This window comes from Musa acuminata, chromosome BXJ2-4 (genome assembly GCF_036884655.1).
Source record: "Musa acuminata AAA Group cultivar baxijiao chromosome BXJ2-4, Cavendish_Baxijiao_AAA, whole genome shotgun sequence".
In the NCBI taxonomy this organism is placed as follows: domain Eukaryota; kingdom Viridiplantae; phylum Streptophyta; class Magnoliopsida; order Zingiberales; family Musaceae; genus Musa; species Musa acuminata.
In genome coordinates, this window is record NC_088341.1 from 42,137,559 (window position 1) to 42,150,903 (window position 13,345).

The 13,345-nt window shown below is 37.7% G+C and overlaps 1 protein-coding gene across 1 annotated transcript; it reads left to right on the forward strand.

Annotated features, from left to right (window-relative positions):
- Positions 1 to 8,990: 8,990 nt before the first annotated feature.
- LOC135610982 (14 kDa proline-rich protein DC2.15-like) lies at positions 8,991 to 9,869 on the forward strand. Its single transcript, XM_065106153.1, has one exon. The coding sequence runs from the start codon at positions 9,140 to 9,142 to the stop codon at positions 9,617 to 9,619; it is 480 nt and encodes a 159-aa protein (XP_064962225.1). The 5' UTR covers positions 8,991 to 9,139; the 3' UTR covers positions 9,620 to 9,869.
- Positions 9,870 to 13,345: the final 3,476 nt, after the last annotated feature.

Sequence of the window (13,345 nt, forward strand, 5' to 3'; positions counted from 1 at the left end):
ATTCAATTCAATTAAAATAAGATAGTCTGAATTGAGACTAATTCAAATCTATCTAATTTTGTTAATCTGATCCAAATAATCAATTTATAATTTTAAATAATTTAAAATATTATATTTTTTAAATGAATCGATTGAATTCAACTAAACCAAATTAGACTCTTAGTCTCTTGCACAATATCATAATATTTATATAATTGAGTCATTATTTATAAAATTGGATGATTAGCCTATTTGATTAATCAGTTTGAATCGATTAAAGACTAGTACACTATTCTCGAACTAGAACTACATATAACCTTCAAAACCAAACCATTAGTGAATCGATTCGGACTAAATCAGTTTTTAATCAAATTGGTTTAGGTTCAATTCGATTTTCTGGTTGAATTTGAATGCCCATGTTCATGTAATCATAAAAATAAGTATTTAAATTAATAAATTATATTATTTGTTATGATTTCAGAAGTCAAACTAAATATAAAGGATTTGTGACATTCCAATTCTAAATTGAGAAACATTGAACTACTATTTGTGACAAGTAAGCACATAAAAACTTATAGATCAAAGGTTTTTTTTTTTTTTTATGTTGGTGTTAAGAGCTATTTCTAAATTATTATAAAAGGGTACGTCATCTCGACATATAGGATAAATTTAAAAAAATCTTTATTTTTTATTTTTTCGATTATTATTTTTTATTTTTAGTTTTATAAAACGCTCATTATTTCTTAAAGGATAAAATTACTTCTAACATTCGCCCCATTACCCCACTGCTACTTTTCCTATGTCTCCTCTCCCTGTATGCATTCTTCCTCCAGTTAGATTTTAACATTATCTACTCCTCATTAAGATGATAGTTATAGATAAAGAGGGTTCATTACCTCCACCGATACCCTTGTTTGTTGTTATCATTAAGGAAGAAGGGAACCCCAAATGGGTGAGAGTAAGTAGAGAGGAGTGGAGGTCGAGGATGATAATAATGATGACGACTTCCAGGTTGGTTCAAATAGCCTTCCATAGGCTCAAGCCATCGTCAATCATCCTCCTGAGAGATCACCTATCTCAACTGTAGCAGCGGCCATGACCACCGTGAAGGCTAAGGTGACAAGCGACGATGATGGGTGACGAGACTAGGTAATTTTCTCTTAAAAAAAAATAAATAGAAAAGAGGTGCTAATCATGAAAAAATAAAAATAAAGGATCTTTTTTTGAGAATTTGCTCGAAAATATAATATGCAAAAAAATTAATGAACATGATCAACGGGTTAACAAACGAAATCAATTTTCTGATACCCTTCAAGCTTCAAATTCATTTATTTCACAAAGTTACACAAAAATCATTTGGAATTATTCTTAGTGTTATTCTTTTACGATCATTTGGAATGGTTTTTTAGAAAGTGATATCCTTCAAGCTTCAAATTCATTTATTTCACAAAGTTACACAAAATTATGGTTAACTCTTAGCTCTTCGAACGTGGCGACTATAAGTAGGACACGTTGGAGATATCACACTATTGTATGTAGGTTTGGTGTTAGAAATCAAACACACATCATGACAACTAATAGGATTACACTTAAAGACACTACCATTGTCATGATACAATGTGGAATTAGACAATCAAACTTATAATAAAAATATGAGATCATCCCCAAAAAATATGTTTATAGTTTGGTTATATACACAAAATACAAGCATGTCTTTTCCCAGGAAAAGCAAACTTAATTGAGGGAAACTAAAGCGAATGAGATCATTCACATAAGAGAGGACCAAAACATGAAGATTGGGAGACCACCCACCCCTCCCTCGAAAACCAAAAAGATTTGCGGGTCTAATGCTTCACTTGTGGTTTATTCGTGTATAACATGATCATATCACGAACATGATAGTTTGTCTTTGAATCAAAAAGACATTACTCCTTTGTCTTGTTGATTCATTATGGGATCATTCTAAGGATTCATCTCCGATGAATCTTGTCTTGTATGTTCTCTTTTCAAATTCGATTTAGTATGTCTTGTATATGGATTCGGGCTTGTTCCCCATGATGACTTTCCGATTTCGTAGTTGTTCTTAGTGTTCTTCTTTTACGATCATTTGGAATGGTTTTTAGAAATTGAATATTGATCCTTCTAAATTATACCTGATTAACATACATCAAATTCGATATCAATTTAATCCAAAATTTTAATCTTTTAAGTTGGCTCTGCACCATATTAGAAATCAAATATTGGTTATTCTTAGTCAAGATTAACATAGGTATTTGGGACACATCGTCTTGCCAAGCTCAAATCGGAACCTAAGAGCCATGATGCTGCTAAGGTGCCGAAGTGGAGATCTCGACTTGCTGAGAGCAATATTGCTTCTAACTCTAACGTTCACCGATGAAGATTGCAGAATGATTTGATCGTCCCCATTCTAACTTCACCTGACTTGTAATGGGAGGGATATATTTAGTGAGATAAAAAATATAATTATTTATATATGTAAATAAGTAAAAATAATAATGAATTCATGTTGAAACTATTGCATTGTTTACTTTTTAAATTATTATAATTTTAAATTATTATAAGTGCATGTTGAATCTCAGATTTTGATGATAAAATCAATTGATAATGTTATGATCTAATCTGTGTTTTAAGTGACGCAGGACTAGCTTCGATCAGGAGAGGCAAATTGATTAAAGAAGAAGGAATCGGATATTAGGCTGGAGTTGAACATGTTAGTAGATTGGACATCAGATCGGAGGATCGATCGACGTGTCGGCAAAAGACTTCAGTTAGTTAATTCGGGCATCGATCCAAGAAGATCGGACATTGCACCAGGGAGATCGGAAGTTGCGGGTGTCAATATGCCAATTGGGCAATACAACGAATGAGAGGACGATTCACCGAAGGATCGGACGAAGCGTCGGAAGAACCAATGACATGCTGAACCATAAATTATTTATGCTTTGTAATAATTTGTCTAGATCGAGTGAATTTATGTCATAATTAGGTTATTTTAGAATGTAATTAAGTCAACTCAATTAAGGACCAACTAGGCCCAAAGTGAGGTTGTTTTGGGCCAAGAGAAATGCTCATTTAATAACCCAAAAGTTAGGTCGGGCGATGGTACCATTGATCTAGGTGATAGCATCACAAGTGGCTCAGTCTCCGAGACACAATATCAAAGATTATGTCAGGCGGTAGTACCCCATAATGTTAGTACTACCGGCGGTGGTACCGCCCAACACAGGCGATGGTATCGTCAGTACCCAAAAACTGAGGATAAGATATTTTTAGATTCTAAGTTTCAATCTATTTGAGGTCTATTAATATCTCTCTCATCCCTGCTCAGATTACACAAGAACTGAGAGCAAAAAGAAAGATAAATGCTGTTGTAATCTTGTGAGAACTCATCTCAAGCTCTAAGTGTTAGTGAGATTTAAGAAAGGAGGTAGTGGGGGTGTAAAGATTTTCTCATGAACTTGTCAAAAGAAGAATCAAGTTGTATGGATATTTGATTTTCCCATTAAAAGAAGATCATTAGTGGATGCCGGTAGTCTCGACGGAAGAGGAATCGGGAGTGGATGTAAGTCACGATGATCGAATCACTATAAAACTCGGTTTACACTTACTTTAAGCTCTTTACTTTCATTGCAAACTTATTTATTTACTTATTCACTACACTTCCATACGTTTTTCAGTTAAACTCTTTTCCTATATTGATTTTTATTGAAACGAAGATTTTCAAACGTTTTTACGTATGCACTAATTCACCCCCTCCTCTTAGTACCGACTCGATCATAATAGTACATACAGACAACATAGGCTTACATGTTTTACTTTTTTAATTATCACTAACGTCATTATATTTTATAATAATTTTAAAGCCTATAAAATAAATTTATACTCGTGATAAGTCAAATTTTAATTATCTGATACATGCAGGAGATTCGAAAAATATGTAGAGGGGATTTGGATCCAATCGAGGTCAACTTTCACACTGATCACAAGTAGAGGTGCAAGGAAGACGATAGATTCAGCAAATGATCATGCAAAAAACTTCTTCATGGGTGTGCTTGATAAAAAAACCCTTTGATTTGATATTTAAGTTAGTAGAGATTCGGATAGTTCAAGAAGTTCTTAGAGCCATGGCGTACTCGATAAAAGCATGTCTGAATCCTCGAGCAATGGGGTTATTGAGCACTAAAATAGTTCATGCTAATTTTGGTGTCAGCGGTTGTCATTTCGGCCAGCCATATAGCTCATTCTATTCGCATCGAGTAATCGTCCATATTGCCATTGAATTGTGATCTCGATGATCATTGAGGTTTCAAACTAATGTATTGATTTGATGAATGTAATGTATTATCATATTATATAGGTGTTAGTACGTTGGTCTTTTAACTAGTCAAATACTTCGTCATGAGATCCACTTAGATTCATCTCATAATTCAAATCTCACCTAATATTATTTTGGTGAGGATGGCAAAAATATACCTTACATTAGATTCATTTCATAATTCGAATCTCACCTAATATTAATTCGGAGAGGAGGGCAAAAATATAAATTACAAATGTTTAGCGTCATTCGTTGAAGCAATTGTTTGAAGCCCAATTTACTCATATAATTTGTATAAAAAAATGGCACAAAGAGATGAACTAAAAGAATAATCTTTTAATTATCATTTTTTAATCCTAGAATCTTACGATAGACTATCAAGGTCTTTATCAATTAAACTCTTGGCATATTCTAATTACTAATTTGATTAGTTATCAAACAAAATTTAAAATTACATATAATAATAAATTAACTCTAGTGGATTATACTAAATTAAAAATTACATGTAATAATAAATGAAACATTCAAGTAGCATCGATTGAAGGTTACGGAAGAGTACATAAAATACAATCAACCAAATGTGTTGCACAAACCAAATCGAAGTGGTAAAATGACCGATCTCATTCCACCAACAATGAAGCTAGTGGTCGGATCAATGAACCACACAAATCAAACAACTATTCGGATTGACATAAATAATTTCTTCAAGAAACAATCCAGATATTTTAAAAAAATTAATTCACTAATAATGAATTGAAAATCGTTGAGGATGATGATATAATTAACACCTATTTGCTATGCGATAGATATCTTGACAACATGTGATCAATACCCTAATATTGTACCATCGAGATCGAGCACCACATGGTTGATACCTTGATACTACATGATTAACACTTGGCATCGTATAATTGTCGGTCTCAATTATTACAACCACACCTATGACCTTTATGTATTTTTTTGAAGTTAGTGTAGCATAATTCTACTATGACTAGGAAAAATACATAATTATCCCTGATATTAATGCATAACTTTAAGCAGAACAATTATAAGATTTTACCATAAAAGACTCTCCGATCGGAATACATTCTTCTTACATTTTGATTTTATAATTGATCGTAAAAGATTTGACACTCTGACCAACCTCGAATAATCAAAAGTAACTTAAATATTAAACAAATATTTATCGAACATGATCATGATATATGTCTTTTGATTCGATAGGATTGAATACTTTCTTAAAAACTTTGATTGTTTCGAATCGATATTTTATACAGACATCAAAATCAAACTTATTTATAGTTGAATGAAATTCGAAAACTCATCTTAAACCTGATTAAAAATATATCAAAAACCTAATAAGCGAGTTGCATGGCTCGGCACCCGAAAAAAAAAGAAAATCTAAGCTTACCGGCATCTCAAAGCTGTCGCACACCCCATCCTATCTTGCTTTCTATTGTGTCCACCACGTGTGATGTTTCCCTCCTTTCCATCTTCTTCTCCCCTCTTTCCTCATTTGTTCCCGTCGCTACCTCAATCCAACCCACCACCGCACAACCTTGTCGACCTCTCTCTCTCTCTCTCTCTCTCTCTCTCTCTCTCTCTCTCTCTCTCTCTCTTTTGCCTTTTTTTTTAGATTTTACTGAAAAAATCAATCATCTCATTTCCCTTAAATTGTTCATTAAATGCGAGATTTCAATTTCATAGATCCACTTACTTCAACACGTAGAAACTTGTTCCCGTACATGCATGGTTCAAGTGACCTACTTATAGACATTTAAATGCTTGCAAATTAGTTGATCGTTCATCTACATAAAACGAGTTGGTCTCTTCATCATCTCGACTAATAAGCACAATTACATGTTTTTTTTTTTTTTCATATTTCTTCGAAATGAGACTAATATGTGCATACTTTAATTAAAGGCAAAACTTGATGCAATGAACAAATTAAAGAGATAAATTATTTTTATTTTTTATTTTTATTTTGATGATATGGGAAGAATATACAATACTAGTCGGATATCAATAAATATTCTCTTTAGATCCCTTGTAACGACATCGTTATTTTCGCACCATGACTCATGCGGTAGGTTGAGATGTGTCAATATGCTCCAACAAAGCTACTTTCGGCTATGCACGATTGGGTAATTTTGACTTTTGATATGAATGATAATTATAAATTTTCTACTATATGTTCACTCTATCATTATAAATGATGTTTATGATGGAGCATCTCTAGATATGACATAATTTGTTAGGAATTTTTTTTTACTTTAATTTTTTTATTTGTTTAGGATACTGTATAAGAAATTCACATTCTCAAATAGAAGAAAAAAAAATTCTCCTTTTCCTTTTATTTGGATAAGAAATCTATATTTTTTTATTCCTCCATGGGCAATACCATCCTTCTCTTCTGACGAAATAATAAGGAAAATGATTATGCCTATTTTACCATGAGTATTTTTTTTTAATTCGAACTTATCAACCTATATGATACCATCGGGTTCAAACATAAAAAGAATTATCAATCTAACTCTCAACCCTCCTTTTTTTTTCTTTATTTGTTTTATAAGAAAATGTTTATATAAGTTTTGGGAGGCAGGCAATGAGATATGGTTGGAACATCTTTAACATCAAACACAAAATACGACTAGATCAACAAAATCATAAGCATCTAACCAGACCAACACCGACTACATTCTAACTTAAATGTTAATATATCACACTCACTAAGATTTTATCATCCCCGTTCAACTTCTCCTTCTAAGACTCGAACGTCACATCCCAAACCCAATCACGAGCATTATTATCATGATAACTTAGAATCGATCGGTCTAAATAATAACAAATCAACTCCAAGAAACTATCAACACTAGATGTTGAGCTCAAATCTCACCTTCATCACTTATTATTTCTAACCTAAAAAATCATTCATGCTTCCACAGATACACATGAACAACTAATAAACGCCACTAAGATGCATGCATGACTTTGGTCCCCGAGTTCCAGAGGAGTATCACGATGAACATGGACAAAGCCAGGCTGCACTCAATGCGACTAGAAGAAACAAATGAATAAGAACGTAGAAACTAAGAATTATTAAAGGCAGGCGAAATAATGGGAAAGTTGGGAATGGGACGAAGATGACGACAATGTTTTGTATCAATATACTGCCCGCCGGGAGATCCAATTTATGTTGTCACTGCACTGGACACTGTGAACCCCGTGACACATCCGAACAACACGTCAATCGACGTTTGCCTGTACTTTTGTCAGGTCATGCGTGTTCCCATTCACCGCGGCATAAGTCGGTGATTATAATATTTACCCACACGAGTTTGATTTCTGTACACCGTAGAAGGTGATTAATCAGAGTTTTCGTTGGATGAATGTAAACATAGTTGGTGTACATGAAGGATTATAAAGATAAGAACATACGAAGCACCGATGGATTAGATGGCTAATTATGCGATCATGTTGTCATGAGTTACCACCCTTGGCTATATATGTTGTAAGCTAGCTCGTGTGGACCAGTTGCTTCGCAATCTTACGGCTTATGCTATGATGGCTAGCAAGAACCTTCGTGCATGCAGTATTTAGGGTTGGTGAAGCTAATCCCGAACTGACAAAAGTATATATCAAACAAGATGATGTTGACTTCCGATGACTTTTTTTCGTAAGGTTCAATCACCTAATAATTTCACGAAGAAGATACTAAAGAAGAGAGATATCCGAAAAATTCAAACAAATAAGCTCTCGAACTATTTTTGTGTCAAATAGATTCCTGAACCAGTCAAATCTTTCTAGCGTTTATGATAATGAACCGATGATAAATAGTCATAGTAACTTTGCAGATTTTAGGGCCTTAATTTTAGGATTCATTTGGAAGAGCATCCAAAGTTCAAATGTATACTGAGTTCTCTCATACTAAGTTAGATTCTTGAAGTAGATATTGGAGGGTGATGAGTTCTAATCATATCTAGATAGACTGTAGCCCCTGACAAAAAAACATAATTATGGACCCATCAAATCTAAGATCATCCTAAATCACACGTATGAATCCGTCCTATTAAATGTCAAGTTATTCCGACATATATCAGTGTGCAAGTCTTGTCACCAAGAAATAGAGATGCTCTATCTTTAGTATTATATGTTCCGAAATGAAATCAGGTTGGCACTGACAGTCAGCTATCATTTCTTCCACAGCATTACTTGACGGGTGTAAGAGCGACCATAGCTCAGGTTCCCAAGAAATGCGAAGAATGTAGTCATCTCTTGTAGTCTTTTACTGTGCATTACATGACTGTTCCTTGACATTTGATATTACATGCATCTGCACTCACAACCCTACGCATCAACGCAACAACACACGTCTTACTGGCTTGAGCCATGGCTTTCATGATACACAAGGTCAAGACTCGGGCCAATGGAACTCCCATTGTGCTCTGCATGGTAACATGCACTTCGTGCTGCCATGGAATCTTGCCATTTCTCTGTGAATGCTGACCAGGTGAAGACAAGAGGGGCAAAGAAAGCCCTGTAAGCTTTTTGCCCATCCATCCACAACACACCAAACCGTCAACTTGTCCTTCCTTCGTCTTGCCAGCTAAAACCACCATTCACCATTTACATCCACATGGCCATACGATTATTCTACCTTCGTTTCTTCCCTCGAAACCGGTGGCCATCAGTACCCTTCCTCCAATTACAATTCTGTGAAACTGATGTACCCCTCTCGTTATATATTGCCCTACCCGACTCCTCCAGCTTCCACAGTCCATCACTAGCACTTCTGCTTCGGAGTGGCAGCTCAGCCATTCCACCATGGCCTCCAAGTTCTCGGCTTCCCTTGCTCTCTTCCTCACCCTCAATCTCCTCTTCTTCAACCTCATCGCTGCCTGTGGCGGTGGCCGCGGTGGTGGCGGTGGCGGCGGCGGCGGTGGCGGTGGTGGTGGCGGCGGCACCCCGTACACGCCGAAGCCAAGCCCGTGCTCCAGGCCGACCCCCACACCGAGCCCCATCCCACCGAGCCCCGGAGGGGAAGCCAAGTGCCCGCGAGACACGCTCAAGCTCGCCGCATGCACCAATGTTCTCAACGGCCTGATCAACGCGACGGTGGCACAGCCGCCCAAGGAGCCCTGCTGCAGCCTCATCGAAGGGCTGGTCGACCTCGAGGTCGCCGTGTGCCTTTGCACCGCCATCAAGGCCAACATCCTGGGCATCAACATCAACCTCCCCATCGACCTCAGCCTGCTCGTCAACTACTGCGGGAAGAACGTCCCCAAGGGCTTCCAGTGCCCGTAGAGGTCTCTGCCATGACTCCATGATCCCTTGGGTCACGTAGTCTCCTCCATCTATGTTCCTGTTGGAAAGCATTCTTATGTGATCGGTCGTGTTGATGCATGTGGTAGTGCTGTTGTCTTTGCTTGTGAAGCACCCTCGTTTAGATAGTAGCAAATCATGTATCCTTAACTTGAACTCCTGTTGTGTACTTGTCTGATCAGTGGAATGGTTGGGCCGTATGTTGTCTTATGAAATCATTAAATTTGTTGCATCTTGCAATAAGTTCAATTGTCTTCCAACTTATGATACATTATCTATATTTTGCACGTTACATGTGCTGCATTAAGAAAAGTTGAGTCCGGAATACTTGTATTCTGTACGGACGTGAAATAATTCATGTCATATGCGTTAGCTTTCTTCAGCAAATGCAAAAGGCAAAAAAACATTAGTTGATCAACCAAATGTGTAATGTAAGTATCTGAAACAAGAGCGCACACGCACACGCGCGCGCACAGAGAGAGAGAGAGAGAGAGAGAGAGAAATGAAAGAAAAATAAAAGTCGATCCAGAAGAATATCGTTGGCAAGAAAGATAAAAAATATTAAGATATTTGACTTAATATAATTATTTTTTTTACTTTTTATCTATAAAAAGAGGTTGTTATCAACTGGATGATTTTGACCGGGGAGTTGGCGTAACTTGATTACTTGTCTAGAGGTGTTGCTTATTCGCTCCAGATAAGTTCTATGTCGAACTGAGGTGATTTGGGCTTTCTCATGGTTCTGGAGACGAGTCGAGATGTGCCTTGGCTTCGTCGAGATCCTTGTACAAACAATCAGCATCAGGGAGTTTTCGACTCGATCACTCAGATGGTAAAGTCAGTGTTTACAGGGAGTGAGTACAGTAGGGTTCTTCCTCTTTGATCTCGCTCTAATAGTTGACTTGTATATTTGAATAGCTAATTGAGAGAGGTTGGTGGCTAGTGAGGACGGGCCCACATGTCCTTCGGGTGCTTATTTACGTAGGCGAACGGTTGGTATTCTCATGTGATGCGTTGTCAACGTATGACGATTGAAAAAACACTGTTTGTTAGGGCTAGAGCTTGTTCAGGATATGGTGCAATGGTCACCTACGCCAAGTGACCGGAAATGAGCTTTTAGAGATTAATGCTCCCTATGGTTGGCCTGTGTGGATTTTCCCGAAAGGAGGAAATGAGCTTCACCGTTAAGGATTAATGCTCCATGCGACTAATTAGTGGGAGCTTTCTCGAAACTAGAGTTGGCTAAGGGCAGAAGGTTGCCTCCTTGCCGCTCGCCACAAGTAAAGAGAGGCGTGTGGGTTTTTCTGCCCACGTCATCGTCCAGGTGATAACAGGTTGTTGGGTGAGCCAACGGATCAATGCCTCTATGTTATTATTTCCCTAATCAAAGGTTAATATTATAATTGAATAATAAGAAATGGATCGACAACAAGTTGGTGTGAGTATATATCTGCGAATGAGTTATCTCATTGTCTTTTCATTTCTCTCTTTCTCTTCTTCTATTATCAGAAATAAACATCAGCTACTCGTCCTATGATTCTGGTGGGCTCACCGGTGGCAGATTTTTAGGGTTGGGAAGGAGAAAGGGACCACCAAACAAAGTAAGGTGGGTGGAGATACTGAGCCCGGGCCCACTGGACGAACTCCAGCCCGTGAGCGCTTCCGCGGTTGGGTCCCACTCCCGGATGCAGCCCGTGACCCATCGCTCATGAGGACTGCGAAATAGAGTTCTCAGCCACACATCGCGATCTCCAGAATCTATATCTGCTCTGGGAAAGCATATAGTTCTAATGTGGTTGCTCGTCCTGCATGTAAGTACGTAATAGTGATGGAGTCCGTGACCGGAGACGTGGCTGCTCTTGTTTCTTTGCAGGGGAAGGTCGCATGAGGAGAGAGGTAGAAAAAGAGAAGGCAGGGCTGTAGAATTAAGGGGACATGCAGCGGCAGAAGCTTTGTGCAGCATTGGTTTCGGAGTACTGGTCCTATGCCTATCAACTGGGTCATGTTGCTATAGAGAGAGAGAGAGAGAGAGAGAGTAGGTAATAGAACTATGTTATATATGGTCATCCTCACGAAGTGGTGAATTTAGTAATCCATAAAAAAGGAATGATATTATATATATATATATATATATATATATTATTCATCGCTATTATCCTGATATAGAAAATCACAAGTTATATGTATAAAGATCGTGCACTCACTTGATTTATTAGGTTTTATAAATATATATAGTAAATACTGAATTCCAACACCTTGATACGAATGGTCATAAATCTCGATCTCATCTATCTCTCTCCTTTAATCTTCACTAATGATTAAGACACCTGTCCTCCAAGTAAGATAGCATCAAGTAAAAGACACTTGATATGAGGCATCTCGTCCTATCATCCATCATCATATTTGACGGCTATAGTCAAAAGGTGTCGGATATCATAAACTTAGATTCTATGTCGAGATATAGACATTTTAGCACAAAATAACAGCACTGATTTTGATTTGGGGATTCTAATTTTTGACTTGGATACGTATACGAGTTTGGATTAACCTATACTAGTTAGATATGGATGAGAATAAGTACAACATCCGAATTCCATACTAAAATAATCTATTATTTTGATCTTGTCACTACTTGGTCTCTAAGTAACTATTTTGATCCGATGGATCGAGTCGAGCTACCCCCGATCTTAATTTTCTTCATGTTCTCATGTGACATGTTAAGAAATCGAATAATATCGAGATCCCAATGATAAATTTCTCTTCGATTATTTTTGACTTCTCAAGATACACATTATCCATCATCGTGCTTCGAATCAGATCGAGTTTATCTTTTCGGTGTTTGTTAAATGATCAACTTCAAAGTCGAATAATATATGAATGATAATCTAATTATTAATCCCTTAAATATATTTATTTATTTCCATCCAGATTATCCAGATAAACTCTAGTGCAATGGGTGAGAAGAAAAAATAAATAAATAAATAAATATGTTTCAGATATTTAATAATTTATATTTTAATTCAAAAATAATTATTAATAATTGTGACTACTTTGTGGATAATCATGTTTAGAAATGATAAATAAGTTTATAACCTCTCCGACTTTGATCCCACGTGGCTCGTTGATGGTTGATCCTTGCCTACCCTGCAGGACACGCATCTCGAGGCAGTATATCTCCATCACCCGGCTCGTCTCGCGGCGGGTTCACCCAGAAACTGACGACAGCGAGGGGCCGCCGCAAGTGGCAGTTGTCAAGGCACGTCGTCTTACGTGACAGGAGCTTGGCGGGACCCGGCGAAGAGCGCCGCGTTTCAGACGGAGGAGGTGAATGGAGGTGACGGTTACTGAGCTGCGGAGTGTACAATACACCCATGACCGGCGCAGATCGCGTTCCACGTGGAACGGTTAAGTCGAAGAGTAATGATTTGGGTCTTGGACGAAGACACTCAAGTACAGGAGAGACGGGACCTTCAAACAAACTATATAACGACGTGGGCTGGTAGTTTGGATTCTGGGTCAAGTCCAAACCCCGACCCACACCAAAACCCTTCTCCTCGCCCCCCGACCAATGCCCCCTGCCCGCCGCCCAAACGACCCGCGCCGGCCGCGTCTTCCTTGCGGTTCATTTTGATCTGTGGTTACTGCCCCGCCGCATTGCGAAGATCGGGTCGCCCTCGCAGCACTTCGTTGGGGCACAGGTACGCACTT

What these genes read in the sequence shown, in the direction of transcription:
- LOC135610982 (XM_065106153.1), top strand. Translation starts at nt 9,140, where the DNA reads ATGGCCTCCAAGTTCTCGGCTTCCCTTGCTCTCTTCCTCACCCTCAAT.